This window comes from Hylobates moloch, unplaced genomic scaffold, assembly GCF_009828535.3.
Source record: "Hylobates moloch isolate HMO894 unplaced genomic scaffold, HMol_V3 SCAFFOLD_18, whole genome shotgun sequence".
Classification (NCBI taxonomy): Eukaryota; Metazoa; Chordata; class Mammalia; order Primates; family Hylobatidae; genus Hylobates; species Hylobates moloch.
Window position 1 is genome coordinate 46,283,161 of NW_026652293.1, and position 22,284 is coordinate 46,305,444.

At 38.8% G+C, this 22,284-nt stretch overlaps 1 protein-coding gene across 2 annotated transcripts in view; it reads left to right on the forward strand.

The window, feature by feature from the left end:
• USP24 (ubiquitin specific peptidase 24) overlaps positions 1-22,284 on the forward strand; it is a 147,547-nt gene that overhangs the window by 115,079 nt on the left and 10,184 nt on the right. For both annotated transcript variants that reach the window (XM_032137650.2, XM_032137651.2), the window contains exons 46-62: positions 314-396; positions 787-928; positions 1,152-1,271; positions 1,693-1,913; positions 2,238-2,362; positions 3,463-3,604; positions 4,770-4,920; positions 5,932-6,027; positions 6,718-6,821; positions 9,085-9,198; positions 12,772-12,868; positions 14,909-15,025; positions 15,434-15,526; positions 17,370-17,472; positions 19,189-19,310; positions 20,209-20,322; positions 21,558-21,623. In XM_032137650.2, coding sequence (XP_031993541.1) covers positions 314-396; positions 787-928; positions 1,152-1,271; positions 1,693-1,913; positions 2,238-2,362; positions 3,463-3,604; positions 4,770-4,920; positions 5,932-6,027; positions 6,718-6,821; positions 9,085-9,198; positions 12,772-12,868; positions 14,909-15,025; positions 15,434-15,526; positions 17,370-17,472; positions 19,189-19,310; positions 20,209-20,322; positions 21,558-21,623 — 2,010 coding nt within the window. The remainder of the gene's footprint in view (positions 1-313; positions 397-786; positions 929-1,151; positions 1,272-1,692; positions 1,914-2,237; positions 2,363-3,462; positions 3,605-4,769; positions 4,921-5,931; positions 6,028-6,717; positions 6,822-9,084; positions 9,199-12,771; positions 12,869-14,908; positions 15,026-15,433; positions 15,527-17,369; positions 17,473-19,188; positions 19,311-20,208; positions 20,323-21,557; positions 21,624-22,284) is intronic.

Here is a 22,284-nt window from a genome sequence, read left to right on the forward strand (position 1 = left end):
TCCACAAGAAAAAAGAAAAGATTGCCTAGAGTTGCCCCTAACTTGGTCCTTGTAGCACAGGGAGAAGGATTCGGAATCACCCTGAACACTCTCTTGTCATCAGCTCTACCTGACCCATCCCTCCTCCTCCTCCTCTTCTGATCGTCTGCATCACTCTGATGGGTCAATAATGGGTTTAGCCTCCATTCATCGCAGCTGACACTACCAGAATGACGCGTTTTGTTTTCGTCCTTAAATTGCAATGTGTTAATAAAATTCTGTATACTCATAAGTTCGGGAGGCATAACTTAAAATTGTAACTTCATTCCAACAGAAAATGGGGAGAGACCAAATTTTTAAGAATACATTTCAGGGCATCTACTCTGATCAGAAGATCTGTAAAGACTGTCCTCACAGGTGAGTGAAGATAGCACTGACACAGAAAAATGATCATCCTTTTGAAGTGATTTGTCTAGTATGTTGTGAATTTTGCATTTGTTAAGAGACTTAGAACTCTCTCCCTCTCAATAGATCTATAAGTATTTAGTGACTTAAATTTCTTTGGTTTCTACTTCCAGAAGTAGAAAAAATTTCTTTGTGGGCTTAAGAAAATATTCATTGAAGTTCATAATTTTAAGCAATTCTAAATTGTCACAAAGTGGCATTTTAACTTAGTAATAGACTTTTAAAATATCGAGGGACTCCCAGATTAAAAATGTAGTTCTGTGTTCAAGCTTAGGTATTATGATAATTGAAGAGTTTTAAATTCCGTTGTTGATTGTGGGCTTTCTGTTATTTCCTAATCAGATATGAGCGTGAAGAAGCTTTCATGGCTCTCAATCTAGGAGTGACTTCTTGTCAGAGTTTGGAAATTTCTTTGGACCAATTTGTTAGAGGAGAAGTTCTAGAGGGAAGTAATGCATACTACTGTGAAAAGTGTAAAGAAAAGGTATTATGTTTGCCCTTTTTAAAAAAACAAGATTAATTTGTTATTTGCACAGTATGTCTTTGCTTTATGTGAAATCAGTATTAAGCTCCTACCGTTATTTCCATTAGATTGTGTCATTACTTGTTTTCACATGGATCAGAAAGGCCTTCGCATTAATTACTGTGCTGTTTTATTTTCTCCGTGGAGATCATTCATATTTGCTCTTTTTCCTTTTTGTTTTTAGAGAATAACAGTGAAAAGGACCTGTATTAAATCTTTACCTAGCGTCTTGGTAATTCACCTAATGAGATTTGGATTTGACTGGGAAAGCGGACGCTCCATTAAATATGATGAACAAATAAGGGTAACTTTTTTAATTCCTGAAATTTTTCACAACCATTCATTTCCTCACGTCTTTTTTTTTCCTTTTTCTATTTTCGTATTCCGTCTACCATGTTAAAGCTGTAGTCTCAGCATTATGAAGAGCCCCTTATCTTAGGCAGCTGCTGCTACTGGAATAGGCAGATCTGGAAACAGTAGCCCTCATTTCTAGAAGGCATCCTAGTGATGACTATGAAGGAAAATACCTTCCTTAGGGCTCAAACCAGAGGCTACTTTAGACGTTCCCAGACTTAGCATTTCTGAGATTTTATACTTGAACTGGAGAGGTAGGTGTTCCTAGCTTAAACTAGGAAAACACATCCTCTTATTTGGATCTCACTTAACTGGGTACTGCTGTATATGTTAGTAATCAACGTTAATATGGTCTTTTTGCTTTTACGTAGTTTCCCTGGATGCTAAACATGGAGCCTTACACAGTTTCAGGAATGGCTCGCCAAGATTCTTCTTCTGAAGTTGGGGAAAATGGGCGAAGTATGGATCAGGGAGGTGGAGGATCCCCACGAAAAAAGGTTGCCCTCACAGAAAACTATGAACTTGTCGGTGTCATCGTACACAGTGGGCAGGCACACGCAGGCCACTACTATTCCTTCATTAAGGACAGGCGGTAAGGGTTTCCTGAGGCAGCACTTACTCACTTTCTGCCCCCCTCTGCTCTCCGTTATCATCCATACTCACCGCTGTGGTGCAGAGACACTTTGGCATTGTTCTTGACTGTGTTTCATTTTGAAGTTTTAAAGCTTAGTGCAACTTGTTTTACCCTTCAATTTGAAAAGTTGTTTTAGAAATTGACATAATTGTTGCTACGTATTTCTTAGATATTTTCAAATGGTAATCACCTGCTTTATTTGTAGACAATACATAGAGATCAATGCTAAGGATGAGGAGGTTGATTTTTTTAACCTTATAATGTTTGATCTCTGGGCTCTAGAGGGTGTGGAAAAGGAAAGTGGTATAAATTTAATGACACAGTTATAGAAGAATTTGACCTAAATGATGAGACCCTGGAGTATGAATGCTTTGGAGGAGAATATAGACCAAAAGTTTATGATCAAAGTAAGTATTTACAAATGGATATTTTCCATTAGTTTTTTTATAGTTTTCTATAAAAATTAATAGTATTCTTTATATAAAAACATAACAGATTTTGTTATTTTTATTGTACTACTATTCTAGCAATAGAACCATGAGCAAGCTCTTTAATAACCAAAGTGAAAATGTTCAAGCTGTTTGTAAAATTGTTTTTAAATAATTTCTTACAACTACCTTGAGGGATAGGTAGGGGAGCTGGGAGTAAGTTAAAAGGATGAAATGAGCATCAAAGAGAAACTAATGAATACTGAAAATGAACCTTAAAAATAGTTTTGGAAGTAGTTATCCATTAAAATTTTCAGATTTCCTTTTCACTTATATAGAGGTGTGACTAATTAGAGAAGACATTTCTAGCACCTGTGTTTTTAAAACCATATTTATTATGCAGTGTGGCAAAGCAGTCTTTCCCTCCACAGCCCCCACTCCCAGGAAGAAAGAGTATGAGGAGAAGTACAACCCAATCAGAACTTGCTATTTGATAAAAAGCTATTTTGGCGGAGACCTTAGCATTTCAGAAACCTGATTTTGAAATCTTCTAGTGGTATTTCTAAATTTTTAGCTGTATTGGATTCACTGTATTAGATTTTGATACCATGCCATTATAGTTATACATCTTATGGTGGTAACCTTTAAGAGTTGGATATAGTATTGTCAGAATTTACCTAGATTTTGGCCGATCTTGGCAGAAATGAGTAAGTGAGGCCAGTTATCCCATCTTGTGCCACAGAACATATTTTTAAATGTCACTTGCTATTTGCTTACATTTAGACCTCCCTAGGATACTTACCTTCTTTCTCATACTCCAATACCATACTGCTCCCTTATTCCTTGCCCCTGCCTATATCACTTCCAAGTGAGAGATCCAGCTTAGGCCCAGAACTGAAGTATCCTGACTTCCATGCTAAGCAGTACTCTAAAGACATTCACATTTCACTTATACTTTGCATTTTACAAATTTAGGGAGTAGTTAACTACTTGCTGGAATAATGGGCCCTTTGTTTTAGATTGTCAAGACAAGAAAAACTTTTATTTACAGATGTCTTTCTTAATGTCTTGTTATAAAGCAAACCCGTACACTGATGTGCGCCGAAGATACTGGAATGCCTATATGCTTTTCTACCAAAGGGTGTCTGATCAGAACTCCCCAGTATTACCAAAGAAAAGTCGAGTCAGTGTTGTACGGCAGGAAGCTGAGGATCTCTCTCTGTAAGTGTCTCTTCCATCTAATTTGCTGTGTGATTTCTGTGGTGATGATGTGGTCTGTGACAATGTACTACTTGAGATTTTAAAGATAATTAGCTAAGCTGGAGAGAAATTCTAAAAAGAATTCCAAAAAGAAAATAAATCCCTTATTGCTTCCTGGTTATTTTCTTGGCAAGAAGTTGTTACATATTTAGAAACATGCACGTAAGTTATTTCATTCTAAAATTGAAGTGTTTTGTTTTTTGTTTTTTTTGAGACAGAGTGGTCTCACTCTGTCACCCAGGCTGGAATGCGGTGGCATGATCATAGCTCAGTGCAGCCTCGACCTCCTAGGCTGAAGCGAACCTTCCACCTCAGCCTCCTGAATAGCTGGGACCACAGGCGAGGGGCACCAGGCCCAGATATTTGGTTTGTCTGTTTTTTGTAAAGATGAGTTCTCCCAATGTTGCCCAGGCTGGTCTGGAACTCCTGGGCTCAAGCAATCCTCCCACCTAGGCCTCCCAAAGTGCTGGGATTATAGGCATAAGTCACCACACCTGGACTTTTTTTTTTTTTTTAATATTAGCAGCATTTGTTGAATACACTTTTTGTCCAAAGCATAGTACTATGCCAACACTGTCAGAATGTTGTTGTTTTTTAAAGGTCCTGTCATCAGTGAATTTGCCTTTTCATATATTGGGTCAGGAAAGTGTTTACTTTTTCATGTGAGAAATATGACTATATGTGTTTTATTAAATTTGAAAACTTGGTTCAATACTTTGTTCTTACAAGACTTTGATGTGTGGCTCTAAGATAAGTTTATTTCACTGCTTTTTAATGGCTGGGAAAGATACCTCACAATAATATGTAGGAAGAATTCATTTTGTGCTTACTAAATGTTAAATCTCATATGCCACTTAAGTAAAAATTTGTGTTAAATTTGCCCTGCACTATTTTATCTTCTATAATGTCAATCAGTTCTCCCAACTAATTAGAAAGTGTTGCATTTTTAATTTCTTAATTGATACATTATGATTGTATATATTCATGTGGTACAGTTTTATGTTTTGATACATGTATAATAATCAAATAGTCTAATACCCTGTTTATGTGAATTTGGCAAGTCTTAGTATCTACTGAAAAAATAGCCACTTTATACTAGACAGAGTTTTCTGATTCTGTCTCTTAGGTCAGCTCCATCTTCACCAGAAATTTCACCTCAGTCATCTCCTCGGCCCCATAGGCCTAACAATGACCGGCTGTCTATTCTTACCAAGCTGGTTAAAAAAGGCGAGAAGAAAGGACTGTTTGTGGAGAAAATGCCTGCTCGAATATACCAGGTAAGAACCATATAAAAAATTCTAAGGGGGAATATCCACGTGGACATCAAAATGTATCCAGTAGGTCCAGAAGTACTCCTGCTGGATTAGTCGTACCACTGGTGCTACATCATCTTACACACTTGTCTCATGAACCTTTTATGCCATGCCACAGTGGGGGCCATAGAGCTAGAGCCATGGAGTGCTAAGAACACAAGTATGAATACACACTCAGGATTGGCAGGCACAATCACTGACCTGTGTGAGTGTGAGATGTCACAAATAAACAGAGTTGTGGGGAGTGGGCAGTAAAGAAATCGTGTTGCCGAAATAAACTTATTTTGTCTGGAGAGAAAAACAAGTTAAGGTTCATAACCTTTGAGTAGGACCAATAAGAATGATTGGCCATTATTTATTGAACACCTACTATGTGCTACTTGCTTTAAGCAAATCTTTAATTTGTAAAAGATTATTGTGCAGTATCAGGTTTTATTCTCATTTTTTGGATGGAAAAACAGGTTCAGAAAAGAAGAAGTATGTGCCAGTGTCACAGGGCAAGGATCTAAATTCAGAACTGTCTACTCAGTCCAGACTTTATATGCTAATCAAAAGCTCAGTAGCTAGAACAAGAGAATTTGAGAAAAATATCAAGTCTTACATTAAGAAAGAAAGAGAATTAAGCCATCTGACACAAAGGAAGCATGGAGTTGGTTGTGCTTGGGAGAGCTCTGTTTGTCCCCTTCTACCTAAAATACCAAGTTAGAATTCATTTGTCCTTCACATGGCAGTTTACCTGAATTTCCCAAAAGGGTATGGTTTAATGAATAATAGTTCGTATAACATCTTACATGTCAAAGGAAGGTTTTCTCTCTCCTCTTTTAAAAGTTCAAAACTTGAGAAAGGGGAATTATAAATTATAATTCACTTTTTATAAGTGCTTTTTACCTATATTTTTACATATCATTAGAAATTTCCTTCACATATTGAATATTTTTCCATTTCATAAAAATAATTATTAATCTTCTTTTGTAGATGGTGAGAGATGAGAACCTCAAGTTTATGAAGAATAGAGATGTGTACAGTAGTGATTATTTCAGTTTTGTTTTGTCTTTAGCTTCGTTGAATGCTGTAAGTAACTAATTGGATTGTTAGAAATAAGAAAGGGTTACAATTAAATATGTTTTAGCTAAAGCATTCAGTGATTCATCCTCAATCTCAGTAGTTAGCATTCAGATTAGACGCAAAAAGGTTTTCCCGTAAATGTAGCCCGTATTGGGTAATATTAAAATGCAGGCAGCATTCTGAATGTATAATGTAGATGGTGGGGAGATGTGAGTTTCCCACATACCAGCTTTCTAAAGTGCCCTTGTTTAGATTTGTAAAAGAGAATCTTAGAATAGCTATAACTGTGGGCTCATGTCAATGGATACTGGGCTTTGTGGAGATTCCTAATTTGTAATAAAATATTACAAGACTAAAGATTAACTTTCAACTACTTTTCCTTGAGTACCATGATTATAATTTGCCAATAAGGGTAAACAACATTCTTAGTCTCTTGATAACATCCTGTGGTCTAACAACTATTTTGAGAGGATTTCATAAAAGAAATGAAGAAGATGTCTTTTCTTAACCTTTTTTAAAATTTAAATGGAACTTTTTTTATAATGAACTGGCAAGATTCTTATTAGTATTTAACTTTATCATGTGTGTATATCATATTCATATATTGTGTGTGTATCATAATTTAGTTCATAACAATGTGTAATAATCTATAAAACTTCTGTGAAAAATATCCTCTTTCATGTTTCCCTCTCTTAGACTAAATTAAAGCATCCATATTATCCTTGCATGGCAAAGGTGAGCTTACAGCTTGCTATTCAATTCCTTTTTCAAACTTATCTACGGACAAAGAAGAAACTCAGGTGAGAAGTGATATGTTTTGATAATCTGGTGTGACAGAGGGCACTGGTGAATTCAATTGAAGTTGAATTTATAATTTTAAAATATTGTGAAAGTAGCTACCTAATTTTATTCAGAGGACTAAGACATGGTCTCTAGCTTTTAGAAACTTCTAATCTAATGGAAAGAATAGATCAAACAAAAGAGAAATACCTAAAAAGAGAATTTATACCAAGGCATAAATTCTGTACGTCTTGGAATTGGGCAAAATCATATCCAGATAAGGAGATTAGAGTAGGCTTTAAGATACTGATGTTCTCAGAGGGTTTCAAAAGGCAAAACAGAGAAACACAGAGGGCTCATTTTAGGCAGAAAGGAAAGCCTGAGTAACAGACAAGACTTGGCCTAGGGAACCATGAGTGACTAATTGTGTTTTAGTAGGACGTGTGAGAGATTCCTGGAGCTGAGGCTGAATGTTGGGTTTAGAACTCACCAAGTGCCCTTAGTACCAGAGCAGGGAGTTTGGGCTGTGTTCGGTGGGAGATCATGAAAGGTTTTTGAACAGGAAGTTTTTGAACAGACTAATGCCCTAGAACAACAGTCTCCAATATTTTTAGCAACAGGGACTGGTTTCGTGGAAGACAATTTTTCCACAAAAGGGAGGGTTGGGGGGACAATTCGATTCTCATAGGGAATGCACAGCCTAGATCCCTCACATGTGCAGTTCACAATAGGGTTCATGCTCCTGTGAGAATCTAATGCTGCCACTGATCTGACAGGAAGTGGAGCTCAGGCTGTAATGCTCACTGGCACATCACTTACCTCCTGCTGTGTGGCCCTGTTCCTAGCAGGTCCCAGACCAGTACTAGTCCGTGGCCCAGGGGTTGGGGACCTCTGCCTTAGAAATTTTATAGACATTGACTGTATCTTATTCATTGGTTTTATGGGTTTTTTTGGTTTTTTGAGGCGGAGTCTCACTCTGTTGCCCAGATTGGAGTGCAGTGGCGCAATCTCGACTCACTGCAACCTCTGCGTCCCGGATTCAAGCGATTCTTCTATCTCGGCCTCCCAAGTAGCTGGGATTACAGGCGTGCGCCACCACACCCAACTAATTTTTGTAGTTTTAGTAGAGATGGGGTTTTGCCGTGTTGGCCGAACTACTCTTGAACTCCCAACCTCAGGTGATTCTCCTGCTTTGGCCTCCCAAAGTGCAGAGATTACAGGCATGAGCCACTGTGCCTGGCCTTGTCATTGGTTTTTATCTTCGGCACCTGGTAAAGTGCCTGCACATTATAGCTTCTGGATAAGTCGTTGTTCTGTGAATAAATGAGTGAAGAATGAAGAGTATTGAGCAGTGGTTTGTAGAATATACCTAGAGTAAGAGGAGACCCAGGGTGAGGAGACCAGTTAGAGTTAAAAGACCCTTAAGTTCCCAGTCTTTTCCCGCTCACTAGCAAAGTGAGCTTCTCCAAGTATGGAGAGGTTTTTGGACAGATTTTGCAGTCAAGAAACTCTTCAGAAAAAATATATAGTGACAACTTCATTTTTATGTATAATAATCAAAGATGTATTAAGTGATCTCAGTCTTCATTATTTGAAAAAGAAAAAATAATGTATTCCTTTCTTTTAATGTCTGGCATAGGATTAACTAAGGACACTTGGTCACTTTTGTTTGTGAAATTTGTTCATGCTCTTTACACATTGCACACTATTTCCGTTTTGTTTATATGGCCATTTTACACAATGATCATTTTGGGACATTGGGGGACGTAAGGGAGGTGTTATGAGGGCATGGGTGGAATAGTCATTATACTTTTTTTCTGCCTGAATATTTTTTTTGTTCCATAAGGTAGGCTATTAATGATTTTAGCAATAACGCATAAAAATGTCAATGTAAGCTATTCTGAAAGTGGACATTTTGTGAATGTAAATTAATTGAACAAAATGCTATAGTTCAGGCCTTTTTTCCAATTCAAGTTGTTTGATGAAGATGCAGAAGGAAGGTAAAGTCTAAGACTTAAGCTTCTTTACATGTTTTTGTTTGTGGGGAAAGATGAGCCACACCACAAGGAGCCAAGGAATGCAAAGCACTGGCTTCCAGAGTACACTGAGCCATGGTAGTGGGCAGTCATTAAGTATCTCTTATCCCTCCACTCTACCCACGATAGACAGACAAAGAGACATTCATAGATAGAAATGATAAGAACCAACAAGAGTGCACTGCATGGGGTCATTGGCTGGGCTCATGCTCCTAACATTGCTGTCTGTATCTGCTTTTTTTTAAAGGGTTGATACCGAAGAATGGATTGCTACCATTGAAGCATTGCTTTCAAAAAGTTTTGATGCTTGTCAGTGGTTAGTTGAATATTTTATTAGTTCTGAAGGACGAGAATTGATAAAGTAAGTGTTGGAGTCTTTTAATTAAAAGAAATTTGTGTCTCTTCCAGTGATTTAGAGCTGAAGTTTCTTATAACCCTTTTTATTTCAACTTGAAATTATTTTTCTGCTTAAAGTCTATTTTAAACTCTCTTCACTGAAACAGTGAGGAAATTATTCAGGTCACTCCAGAATAATCTCAGACAAGTATTCAGTGACCACAAGAAGAGCCTGTGAGGCAGATCGCCTGCCAGGTACTCATAGGCACGTGGGTCTTAAACCCCTGCTATGGCTCAAGGGGGTCAGAGATGCAAGTCTTTTCCCTCAGGGACTCGGAATCTGGTGGAAAGAGAGAAACAATCCCAGATTACCACACATTTCACAATATTGTCTAACTGTTTGGATTCTGACTAAAAAATTATTTTTCAAAAATCTACTGGTAGGCCAGGCACAGTGGCTCGCGCCTGTAATCCCTGCACTTTGGGAGGCCAAGGCGGGCAGACCATGAGGTCAAGAGATCGAGACCATCCTGGCCAACATGGTGAAACCCCATTTCTACTAAAAATACAAAAAATTAGCTGGGCGTGGTTGTGGGCACCTATAGTCCCAGCTACTTGGGAGGCTGAGGCAGGAGAATCGCTTGAACCCGGGAGGCAGAGGTTGCAGTGAGCTGAGATCGCGTCACTGCACTCCAGCCTGGTGACAGAGCGAGACTCCACTCAAAAAAAAAAAAAAAAACTCCTGGTAGTATATTACCTATGATAGTACATCTACCTATGTACCTGAAATTTAAAGAAAAATTTGCTTTTCTGGCAGAAATTCAGAATGCTCCAATCACTGTGAATGTTTATACTTTACTTCTGATCATCCTTATCAAGTCAACTTCTCCTGTCCTTGGAAGTTCAACATTTATGTGGGGTTCCACCAAGCACTGCCGTGGTCTCTGGTGTCCCGTCTCCTCTATTCCCAGTGGGCTCCTCTTTCACTCTGCCTCAGCTGTGCCCACTCCTTGCTGCTCGACTTCATTGAGAAAGTACCGATTATCAAATGAGCATTTCCTACGCCAACCACAGATGCCGCACACCTGCCAGAGTCTGTTCCCGCTTGCCCTTTCCTGTCTTTATTGTGGAGGAAGTATCCTCTCTTCTTTCAAAATGAATCTCTCTACATGTGCACACCTTCTCAAGGAAGTTGACCCTTTAATTATCTCTTAATTCCTGCATCTTTACTTTCTAGAATTTTCTATCACTTCTGTCACTTCTGCCAGCATACAAATATGCTCTGTTTTGTCTCAAAACAAACACACAACAGGGAATTCAGAAACGCAAGTCTCTTCCCACAAGGCGATCACAGTCTGGTGGTAAGTTACAGATCTTTTCAGAACTGCCGATCCCTGATCCTCTTCCTCTGTAGGTCTGAGGTCCAAACATTTATTTGCCTACTTGATATCTGCACTTTTCCCTCTAATCTATTTCATTCAGCAACAGAACTGTTCTTTTTCAAACAAATTAGATCACATTACCTCTCTGGTTAAAAATTCTTCAGCGGAATCCTATTGCACTCAGAATAAAATCCAAGATTTTCGCCATTACCCACAAGGCCTTGCTTGATCTGGTTGTTGTCCTTCCAGGCTTTCCTTGACTCACTCCCTGCTTGTCAGGCTTTAGCCATACTGGCTCATTGGTTCCTTGAACCTGCCGAGCTTATTTTCCTGCCTCAGGGTCCTTGCACCTGTTATTCCTTATCTGGAACACTGTCCTCCGCTCTTCGCATAGTAAGTGGCTTCTCCTTCAGACACCAGCGTGAATAGCATTTGCTCTGAGAGGCTGCTCCCAGTCACCCAGTCTAACTGCTAGTCTGCTCCCTGTTTTCTGCCTATCTCCTGCACTACATCTTCAGCTTCTTGAGGGCAGAAGCCAGGTTCAGTTCATTCCCTACTAGACACAAAGAGGCTGGCAAATAGCAAGCACTCAAATACTTATTCATGCATGCATGCATATATCCATATAATTCATAAAAAGAGTCAGTAAGCATTTCTTTGAAGTGCTGTGTGCTGTACGCCTGTCCCTTTAGAGTTTACATTAGAGATAACCATTTTTCTAGTTTGATTCCAAAATATCTTTCCAACAGGACTCCTGAGCGTTGTGCAAGCATTAGAATGTTATAGAAACATCATCCATTTGGAAGGAACATAGCAAATATTTTATTCATTCCCTTATATCCAAGCAGACTTGCTTTTAAATATCTCTGGAGAAACTGTAACATCCTTTGGGTAGTATGTTTGGTTTCTTAGTGTTCCTAATGCTCAGGAATCCCAGTGAATTACTTCTGCATTCTTCCTGATGGAGTTTATTATAGTTTGTTTCTTTCTTTATAAAGACCAATTACTCATCACTATCAACTGCTGTGATTTCGTGTTTGAAGAATTAATGATCTTTTTTTTCTAATTACTTCTTTATAATTTTTAAGATAGGTTGTCATTTTTACAACTAAAAAATAAGTATATATACTATACTCATATTTTAGTAACTTTAAACATGAAGAGGTGTTGTCTTTTAGATCAGCCCCTTGGTGTAGTCTTCTTTTAAGGCAATTCCTTAAACATAATTATAGTCGTAAAAAAATTAATTCATAGTAAATATTGCTTACAGATTGATCTAAAGAATTCAAACTACTAACATGAAGGATACTTTACATTTTTTAAGAGCCTTTTATTGTGGAAATGTTGAAACACACACGGAATTAGGCAGAATGAGCCCTCTCCTGTACCCAGACCCCAGGCAAGTTGTCGACATTTGCCTGTCTTGCCTTAGCTATCTCAGCTCTCACACAGGATACCCACATGCAGGCTTTTTTTTTCTCTCTGAAGTATTTTAAATTGCAGACATTATATCATTTCACAATAAATTTTTAGCATGTATCTGAAGGTAAAGTTCACCTCTAACAGTAAAGTTAAAAATAATGTAAGTACTTTACTATTATCACACCAACAAAATTAATATAATTCCTTCATATCACCTTATATCTAGTCCATGTTCAGATTTCCTCTAAAGGTCTCAGAAGTGTCATTTTACCATTGAGTTTGCACAAATCAGGATCCAATGAGGTCCACACATGGCCTTTGCTTTCTGTGTCTCTTCAGGCTCTTCTGACCATCAGTCATTCCTTTGTCCCCCTGCCCCTCATATGCTGTGCCATTTGTTTGAGGAGTAGACTGTTTGCTCTGTAGAGCTCCCCATATTCTGGATCTGTTTGCATCCTTTGGGTATTCCCTCCAAGAGAATTGTACCTGAGTCTGATTGTACCTCTAGAGCTGAACATGATGGGAGTACTGGTTGTCTTTTAAACTTTCTTATAGTTGCCACTTAGAATCTTAGTGAATTTTGAAAGAGCCTTGTCAGCTGATAGGTGGCATTTCAGTTAGCAGGAATAAGCAGAAGTGAAGTGACCTTGGAAAGCTCCACTTGGCCTGTAAGCGCTAACACTGTCAGGAGACTCTACTTTGGTTTCTTGGCTGTTAGGTGGGACCTGTCTTGGGAAGGTTGAGGCTGTGGAAATGTATCTTGCTTTCTCACACCACCTTTCTCTTTCTTTCAGGATTTTCTTACTGGAGTGCAGTGTGAGAGAAGTACGAGTTGCTGTGGCCACCATTCTGGAGAAAACCCTAGACAGTGCCTTGTTTTATCAGGATAAGGTCGGTCTTGTTTTTAAAACGTTGTTTATACACTGTGTTTTTACCAAATGTTTTAAATTGCAGGTAATAAGAAAGAGCCTAGGATTGGAGTCTGGCAATTTTGCCACATAAATACACCTTCTGTGAACTGATTTTTGGTACATGCCAGGGAGAAGGCATTCTGTCCCTTCCTCCTCACATCCCAAACACCAGGGTAGGCCAGGAATTCAGGCCTGCTTTGGTCTGCGTTGGGATTTTCTCTCTAGAAACACTCCCTTTTCAGAGTCCTTTCTCAAGAATTTGTATTAGATCTCTCTGAACTGAGACTAATCTGTGTCTAGAGACTCATCTAGGCCAGCAGACATTTTGAGCCACCTCTGGCTTTGTCTCTTTCCTCATAAGCTATTTTCCTGATCTAAACCTGCAGCTGGCAACCAAACCAAATAGTGCCATTCATCCAGGGGCATTAAGTCCTTACAGGTACAGCAGTTACTTCCCAAGTTTGCTGTTTCAAACAGCTGACACTACATGGAAAACTTTGAAAAATGTTATTTTCACAACAGATTGGCTTCTTATAAACATTAGCTGGAGGCATTGTGCCTCAATGAACTAAATACAGATTCTAGGAATTACTGCTTCAAATGCAGATGTTGGCTTTGCTGTGTAACTTTGAGCAAGTCCTTTAAGGAGGATGTTGATCCAGATACAGTGCCTGCCACCCAAGCACTTAGTTCCATGAACAAGGCAGTCAGATATGCCCTTTAGGAAGGTCCTCAAAGACTGTATCTCAATTCCGGGAATCATTAGGAAGTTGAGGTTTACTGTAAGGCAGTGGTTTTGATCAGCTTAAATAGCAGAACCATTTTTTAAACAAAATCCTACCTGGATGCAGAATATAGAATACAAGCCATAGGAGCTGCTGAGGACAGTTCAAATGCCATTGCTCCATTCCCTGTGGAAGTTTCTAAGATGCGTCAAGAATCCTTAACATAAGGACCATATCACTCTCCTCCTTCCTCCCATGTACCAACCCAAACAAAGGATAAAGGCAGAGTTAGTGCAGCCTCCCTAGAGATGGGGTCCGGCCATAGCATATTACCCACCAGCCTCTAAAGGCAGGACAGCTGGTGGCAGAAAGAGAAGGGAATGGCGGCCATACACTTGGAAGCCATTTGCTCAGTGAATTCTGTCTGATGCCCAGCTGATGGATTTTCATGTCTATTTCCCCCCCTCCCTCCATAAATGGAAATGGTGCCTCTTGCCACCCACTTTATCTTGTAAAGTACTTTGAAAATGAAGTGCTATGTAAATGCTACATTTTACTGTATTTATAATGGGTGTGACAGGATGGATTGGAATATTGCAGAAGTATGAATACCATTTTCAGAGGAAACGAACTAATGAGAGTAGTAAGCCTGGTCTTAAATCTAGATCACAGATGAATTTCTAGGGACTTGTCCAAAAACAGTTGGGGTGGGAGGGAAAGAAGAAGCAATGTCATAACCAAAATGGTTTCTAAACAAATAAAATGTTTTTCAAAGCTTTCCATGAGGCGTCAGCGGGCTCTCAAGTAAGTTCACGGCTGAGTCGATATCACCGTTGTCATTCTGTCAGGCTGTTGCTCTCCATTTGCTCCATCGGCTTGGTTTCCAGCCCCTATGCCTGTGTCTGTGTTTTTTATTCTTTGCATCTGTGATTATGTGAAGAAGTAACGTAGTGGAGGGAGGGATTCAGAAATGTCTTCCCTAAACACCCCACGTTTTTTTAAGAGACAGAGAGATACTGGCTCTGGAGAAAATGTGACTCGGTGGTAGAATCATGCCCTTGACTCTGAAATCTAGGAACTGAAACTAAGCTTTGCTTTTAATTATTGCTATGGTACCAATCTTTCTCTGGAAGGTAAAATGCTCTTCAAAGCATAAGTCCATCTGAATCTGAGACTGAATTGTATCAATCAGACTTTCCTTTTGTTCTTATGGTGGTTTACCTCAAATTAATCCTGTTATAAATGTCTGTGTTATGTTCTTTTTCTTCATGTAATTTTATCTTTCCTCTAACCAGTTAAAAAGCCTTCATCAGTTACTGGAGGTACTACTTGCTCTGTTGGACAAAGACGTCCCAGAAAATTGTAAAAACTGTGCTCAGTACTTTTTCCTGTTCAACACTTTTGTACAAAAGGTAAATAATTTTTTTCCTAATATCTTTTCCTAATACAGAAGATTTATACTCTAAAAAATTTTTAGACTGGTTAGCAAAGTTCTATATGGTATGTTTTTTATGGTGTTTCTTCCTAAAAATCTTGTGAATTATATTACTTGTAAGAATTCTGATGAGGTGGGTGTAGTTACTCATTGATAGCAGTAGGAGTCTGCATTAAAACTAGGGGTTAATTGTTTAGTAGTTATTGTGAAGCAATGTGAGGCTCAGGAGTTTTTTTAATTAGATTTTAACAAGTACTGTCTATATGGAAATAATATTCTTAAAAAATATATTGACTCCTTAAAAACTTTCCATTTAGCTGTGTTTTTAAAACCAATTTTTGTGCGGATAGAAATATAATTTGTTATTCTCAATATCTTGTGACAGCAAGGAATTAGGGCTGGAGATCTTCTTCTGAGGCATTCGGCTCTGCGGCACATGATCAGCTTCCTCCTGGGGGCCAAGCGGCAAAACAGTCAGGTGAGGACTACTTTCACAGCCCTAGTGGAGTGGCTGTGGTTTTCATAGCCACTGTGTTTCTTTTTGTAGGTGAAGTCTAAGTACTAGTACCATAGAGACTTGAAAATTCTTTGGAGTTAAACCATTTTGACAACTTCTTCATAGAATTTATTAATAACCCATGGAAATTACTAACTAGTGACAAAGTCATAAGAGGGAAAGATGGATTCTGACTGGGGAGGGCGTTTCAAAAACCTTTAAGGAATAGGTGGTATTGGGGTCTTCTACTTCCTCTCTGGGGCTGTGAACAAGGCTGTCTTGGTGGTGGTTCTTTTAAGTCAGATGCTGAAAACACAGCCAGAATCCAAATGCAAAGTTGTGCTGTTATAAACAGAATGATAGTGCAGATATAATACTCTTGTTCAAATGAAAAGGAAGTTGTTTGGGTTTTTTTGTTTGTTGTTTGTTTGAGACAAGGTCTCACTCTGTCACCAGGTTTGCTGTCACCCAGATTGGAGCACAGTGGTGTGATCAGGGGTCACTGCAGCCTAGACCTTCTGGGTTTAAGTGATCCTCCCTCCTCAGCCCCTTGGTAGCTGGGACTACAGGCACATGCCACCATGCCTGGCAAATTTTTGTATTTTGTATAGAAACAGGATTTCACCATGTTGCCCAAACTGGTCTCGAACTCCTGGGCTCAAGTGATCTGCCCACCTCGGCTTACGCGGGTTGTTTTGTTAGAATAGTGTTGAATATGTCCAAAACCAACTCTCCTGTTTGAAATTGCTTTATTGCAGTGTTTCTCCCATCCGTTGTATTTCTTTTATTTGATAGATTTAAAATACATGAAATGCTAACATGCAGTGGTAATAAGTACTATTTATGGAGTACTTATTATGTACTCGATACTACTGGTCACTTTGTGGTGGTATACTTTTGATACTCACAGTTCAGCAAAATTAAGCGGCTTCATCCCCATTCTCAGGCAAGGAGTAAAGCTCAGAGATGATAAGTAAGTTGTCCAAGGTCACAAAGCTAATGCATTGGTGGAGCAGGGATTCAGACCCAGCTCTGCTGGTGTCAAAGCCAGAGCCTTTTCCGCTGTGTGTAAACACATTACACAGGCATTTTTCCTTTCCTGCTAAGGGAGACAGATTTTCGGCTTAGGCTTCCTCTCAGCTTTCTCTTGAGTGTTAAAAAATAAGTACTGACAGCATTATGTGCTCTGTGTGTGGATACTATGTTGAGATTTACCATATCCGTTTTCCACTTCAAGCTCTTCCATATGCAAGGCCCCATTGTCACTAGCAATTGATTTAAATTCACTGTAATTCAGCTGCACATATAATTAATGCTATTTTGCATTTATGGAGCACATTTCTACTTTTGAAAACATTTTCACTTTTATTTTGAAAACATTTTCACTTAATATTTCATTTGGTCCCCAAAATCACAAAGTAGGCAGAATAGGGAGGTGGCAGGTAGCCTTACCTCTGCCAGTACATGAAGAACTCAAGACACTGTTGTGGTGAAGAACTCACTCACATTATACGGCACAGTGAGTGGTAGAGGCAGGACCAGACCTGCAGATCTCCAGCCTCAGAGTTTTTCCCATTATACTGAGGCGCATTGTAAGCACTCAGTACCTACAGTGAATCCATAAAGGGACTGGTTTTAGAATATGAGTTAATATAACCCTTTGAGCTGGCTTAAAACCTGTGATTTTTTGTACCTTGACCTCTTCTATCAAGCACTGAGAAATAATTAAAGCCCGGAATATTATGAACCAGCAAACCCTGTCCCTTCCTCTTCATATTATTTCTGATAACAACACTAACAGCCACTTTATCTTCCCTGATGACAGATACGTCGATGGAGTTCAGCACAAGCACGAGAATTTGGGAATCTTCACAATACAGTGGCATTACTTGTTTTGCATTCAGATGTCTCATCCCAAAGGAATGTTGGTAAGTTTAACATATCTTAGAATGAAGAGATACTGAATTTGTCTAGCTTGGGTAGTAATTATATTAGCAATTAAATGAATGTCTCTTGTTTCTCATTCGACTACTTGCTAGTTGAGGTGCACTTAAAATTTTTGTTTTAATTCATGTTAAACTTTATAATATTTTACTAGTTTGCCATAAGAGAAAGTGAGTCATCATTTATTTGAGGGAGGTGAGAGGGTATATAAGTATTTTTTTTAAAACAACTCTTTAGGATTAAAAGCTAATTCAGAGCTCATTTATCACCTTAATTTGAACCGCTACTGTGTGGAAAATAGCCATGGTGTGGGCTGGAGTCTCCTAGTTGTGTGAACCTGACCGTTCTGATCTTCAGTGCAAAATGGAAATACTAAAAACACAATTCCCCAGATATAATGAGATAATGAGATAAAGTACTTTGTAAAAACAAAGGGGATGCAGATGTAAATTACATCATTGAAATATATTTGAATGTAAGATATAGTTGGTAGCACTTTCCATTTTGTCTCCCAGAACTAATAACAGTCATCATTCAATACAGCAAAACCACAGATTGTCCTATATGATTATCCAGTGTCCTAACCTATGTGTGTACTGTTTTTATAGTCTTCCTGGGCCTTGTCATGATAGTGACAACAACCAGAGTAATAATACAGCAAACCAGCTTTTCAGTGTTTTCTGTGTGCTGTGCTTTGAATTTATTGTGTTTGAAGCACACAGTGCTTTAAACTTACTGTGTTTGATCCCCATAACAAACCTACAAGGAGTATTCATCCTGTCTATGGATGCAAAAACTAAGGCACAGAAAGGTTTAGTAACCTCCACAAGGTCATACAGCTAGTTAGTGGCATAGAAGCCAAGGCATGAATGCAAACTCAGACCCAGAAGCTGCTAGGAAAATCTAATGGCAGGAAACTAAATAAAAACACAGAGCATCCTTCTGATAGAGAAATGCTTACTGACTCTCTAAAGGGACATTGGAGGAACACTCGGATGGTTGTGTTATAAGGCAGAGTTTGCTTACTAAACTCCGACTCATCTAAAAAGACAAAGCTACCTAATTTTGTGAGTTCGGACAATTTTGTAACGAAAATTAAATTATGCACTCTGGTTTTTCTAGCAAATGAGATAACTCCTTCCATGTGGGTTGATTCTGCTTAGCATAGGTGGTGTTAGCCATTATTTGAGAACAGTTGTTTGAGGAACAGAAGTGTCTTCTCCACTGTATCTTCAGTGGCAGCTTTTGGCAGTATTTCATAAACTATTTATATTTTTACCTCTTTGAAAGATTATCGAGTGGGAATCACTAGGTATCCTCTAGACTGTGAGGGATCTGCTTGTGTGAGTACTAAGTGTGTTTGTGAGTACTCAGTGTGTGTGTAAGTACTCAGTGTGTGTGCTAGTACTCTGTGTGTGTGCGAGTACTGTGTGTGAGTGCTCAGTCTGCACGAGTACTCAGTGTGTGAGTACTGTGTGTGCGAGTACTCAGTGTGTGAGTACTGTGTGTGCAAGTACTCTGTGAGTACTCCGTGTTCGTGAGTACTCTGCACGAGTACTCAGTGTGTGTGTGAGTACTCTGTGTGAGAGTACTCAGTGTGTGTGCAAGTCTTGAAGGAGGCACATTTTCTTATGGATGTGTATTTTGTGGAGTAACACCAGGTGAGACAGGTTCTGTTTTGTTTCTTTGGTCTCCTAAAGCTCCTGGCATATTTAAGCAACGGCCACCCATTAGCATTGCTCCGTCAAGCCCTCTGCTGCCCCTCCATGAGGAGGTAGAAGCCTTGTTGTTCATGTCTGAAGGGAAACCTTACCTGTTAGAGGTATGTACTTGTTATTCTAAAGCCATTTTTTTTCCTCCTATTTGAGGAAAATTGCTTTTTGTTACTAGTTATGTTTGGCATGAAGAGTACTGTTAAGAGAAGAAATGGTTCTTTCAAATTAAGTTTTCTTATATGTCGAAAAGAAATAATTAGTGGAAGAGAGTATTATTAGTCTTCTCTTCAGCCAAGGTCCAGACCTCCAGGTCCAGCCCAGCCAGCTACCCATCAGGGCCCCAGAGGGAGGTAAATGGCACTTCACCCATCAAAATCATTTCGTTAATTGTAGAGGGTTTCGTCCCCAATCTCTTTTGTGTGTCCCTGGTCCTGGAATACTACAACTCTGAACCACGTGTGTTGTTAAACCTCAGGAGTGTGGGTGGGCTGCTCTCAGCAGTCCATCATGGCGCCTGTGTGGCTCATCTTCAATCCAACCCTCCCCTTCCAGCAGAGCCACCCCCAGCTGTGGACTCCATCTTCCAGTCCTTCTTCCCTACCTGATTTACAGATACGTGAATCTATGAACAATATAATTCTGGTTTTTTTTTTAAATTAAATCAACAGTGTTGTGCTATTTAATACATATCCTTTTTTTTTTTTTTTTTTGCTTAATATTTTTTGGATCTGTTGGTGATTATTTTAATTGTGGGAGCTTTTGCCTTTGAAAAACTGATGGAAACGACTCCTGAAAAAGTGCACATTTGCACAAAATTGTGTCAAATTTCAGACAGGCTTAGACACCCTGAAGTCTATCTATAGATTTCTAAGAGTTAAGAAACCCTGTTTTCAGGCAGTGTTAATTATCTTAAAATCTGGGTAGATTTCAGTTAAAGGCAGCAACAACAGATGGACTGTTAACTGTGACATGAGAAGAGCTGACTGTGTTATGTCCTCCCACCAGGTAATGTTTGCTTTGCGGGAGCTGACAGGCTCGCTCTTGGCACTCATTGAGATGGTAGTGTACTGCTGTTTCTGTAATGAGCATTTTTCCTTCACAATGCTGCATTTCATTAAGGTAAGACCTCAGTTAGACGAGTGATAGCCAGATCGCCTTTAGGTGAGACTCTAGGAGAGCATCTGTTTGCTCCAAGGCAGTATGCTTGTTCTCATAACCTAAGTTGTTTTTCCTAATCATTCTAGTATAGGGTCATTTTTATTCATTTTCAATCTTTAATTTTTAATTACATGGATTAATTACTACACTCACTTTGGGAAAAATTTAAGCATAGAAATGAGGGCAAAAGAAAAAATATAGGCCAGGAAAATAATAAATAAATAAATAAGAAATGAGACCAAAGTCTACTGTGGTCATCACCAGTCATCCTTGCTCACTCTACCCCAGGGACCAACACTGTTACATTGATATTTCCTTCCAGGCCTCTTTATATGAATTTCCACTATGTATATATTAGTTTCTGCCCACAGAATTTCTGCATGCCTTCTTTTCTGCACCAGTATTTATAGTGGTGATACATGTAGTGTTAACAAGAAGCAGGTGATTAGTGGATTATGTCTTTAGGCTCTTACAATATGTTTTGCCCTCAGCCTTTTCTCTACAGACCTATATCAGAGGAGATTAAGTTCCTCTCTTTGCTATTTACTAATTATATGACCTTGGGCAGTTTCTTCCTCTATGACTGACTTCACAGGTTGTGAGGATTCAGTGAGGTGGTATAATACATGAAGTGCTCACTTAGTACTGTACCTGGCCTCTTGGAAGTGTGGTATTTTAATACAATGTCCTTACCCACTTTTATACCTATAAATGTTATTAAAACAGCTGAAGGGAGTGTGTTTTATGAATTTTGCCTTCTTCACTTAGTATATCTTGGCACATTTTTCTATTTTATAAGCTGACTTTTTATGTACTTTGTTCATAGCATCCTTAACTCAGAGTATTCCCATTTGTATTCTTGTAGTTCTACCAGCATCTTCTGGAAAACAAACTAGGATATGGACATATATAAAATCAGATCTGTTTAGTGACTTGAAATCTCCCCTTCTCTTTCTTCTCTTTTCTCCTTCCTAATTTCATAGTAAAGTATCAGAGTGTTGCAGCTGTAAGAACCTTAGAGGTTGTTTATTTCAGTTCCCAGACTTAGCATTTGAGAAACTAAGGCCTAGAAAGGGGTATTGACTTGTCCAAGGTTGGCCAGATGGTGATAGAGCTAGAATGTGGATCCAGCATTGTTAATTGCCATTCCAATATGCTTTCCACTGAAATTTTTATGCTTTTAAAAAATATTTCAGAACCAACTAGAAACGGCTCCACCCCATGAGTTAAAGAATACGTTCCAACTACTTCATGAAATATTGGTAAGTCATAACTGTTCTGACTCACTTTTATTTAGGAATGTATTAGTCAACAAGTGTTTATAAATAAAAAATTATGTCTTTTTATTGTTTCTCCATTCATTTGGTCTGCATTTATTGAGACCAAATCTTCATGTCAGTCATATGTCTAATGCATTTGGTTTAGAGGCAAGCAGTAATAAAACTACCTCCTAGGAGCTCACAGTTGAGTTGAGGGAACAAGACAAGTGCACAAACAACTGTAGTGCAGGGGACTGAAGGGGAGTTATAGTGATGGTTAACCCCTGCCAGGGCCTTACAATGGAGAAGGCATCGTGTTAGAGCAAATGATATTAGGTTTAAACTTCACAATCACCCTCAGAGGTACATTTCCGGCTTTATAGTTTATCAAATCTTAGACACTATTGATTGTATGTACGTACTATGAAAAATATTTTTAAGAGCCATGAAACTGAAATGTAATCAATCGTAGGATTCTTTCCAGTCTCAGAAGTGTGAAGAGCAAGGGAAAAAAAAATCCTCTGGCAGTTGTATTGAAGGATGGAGTAAGGAAGGATGCAAGATTGGAAACTAGAAGCCCATTTAGGAGTCTGGGAATATTGTGTGTGTGAAATAATAAGGCCTGTGGTGGGGCAAGGGACAGACAGATCAAGAGGTATTGTGG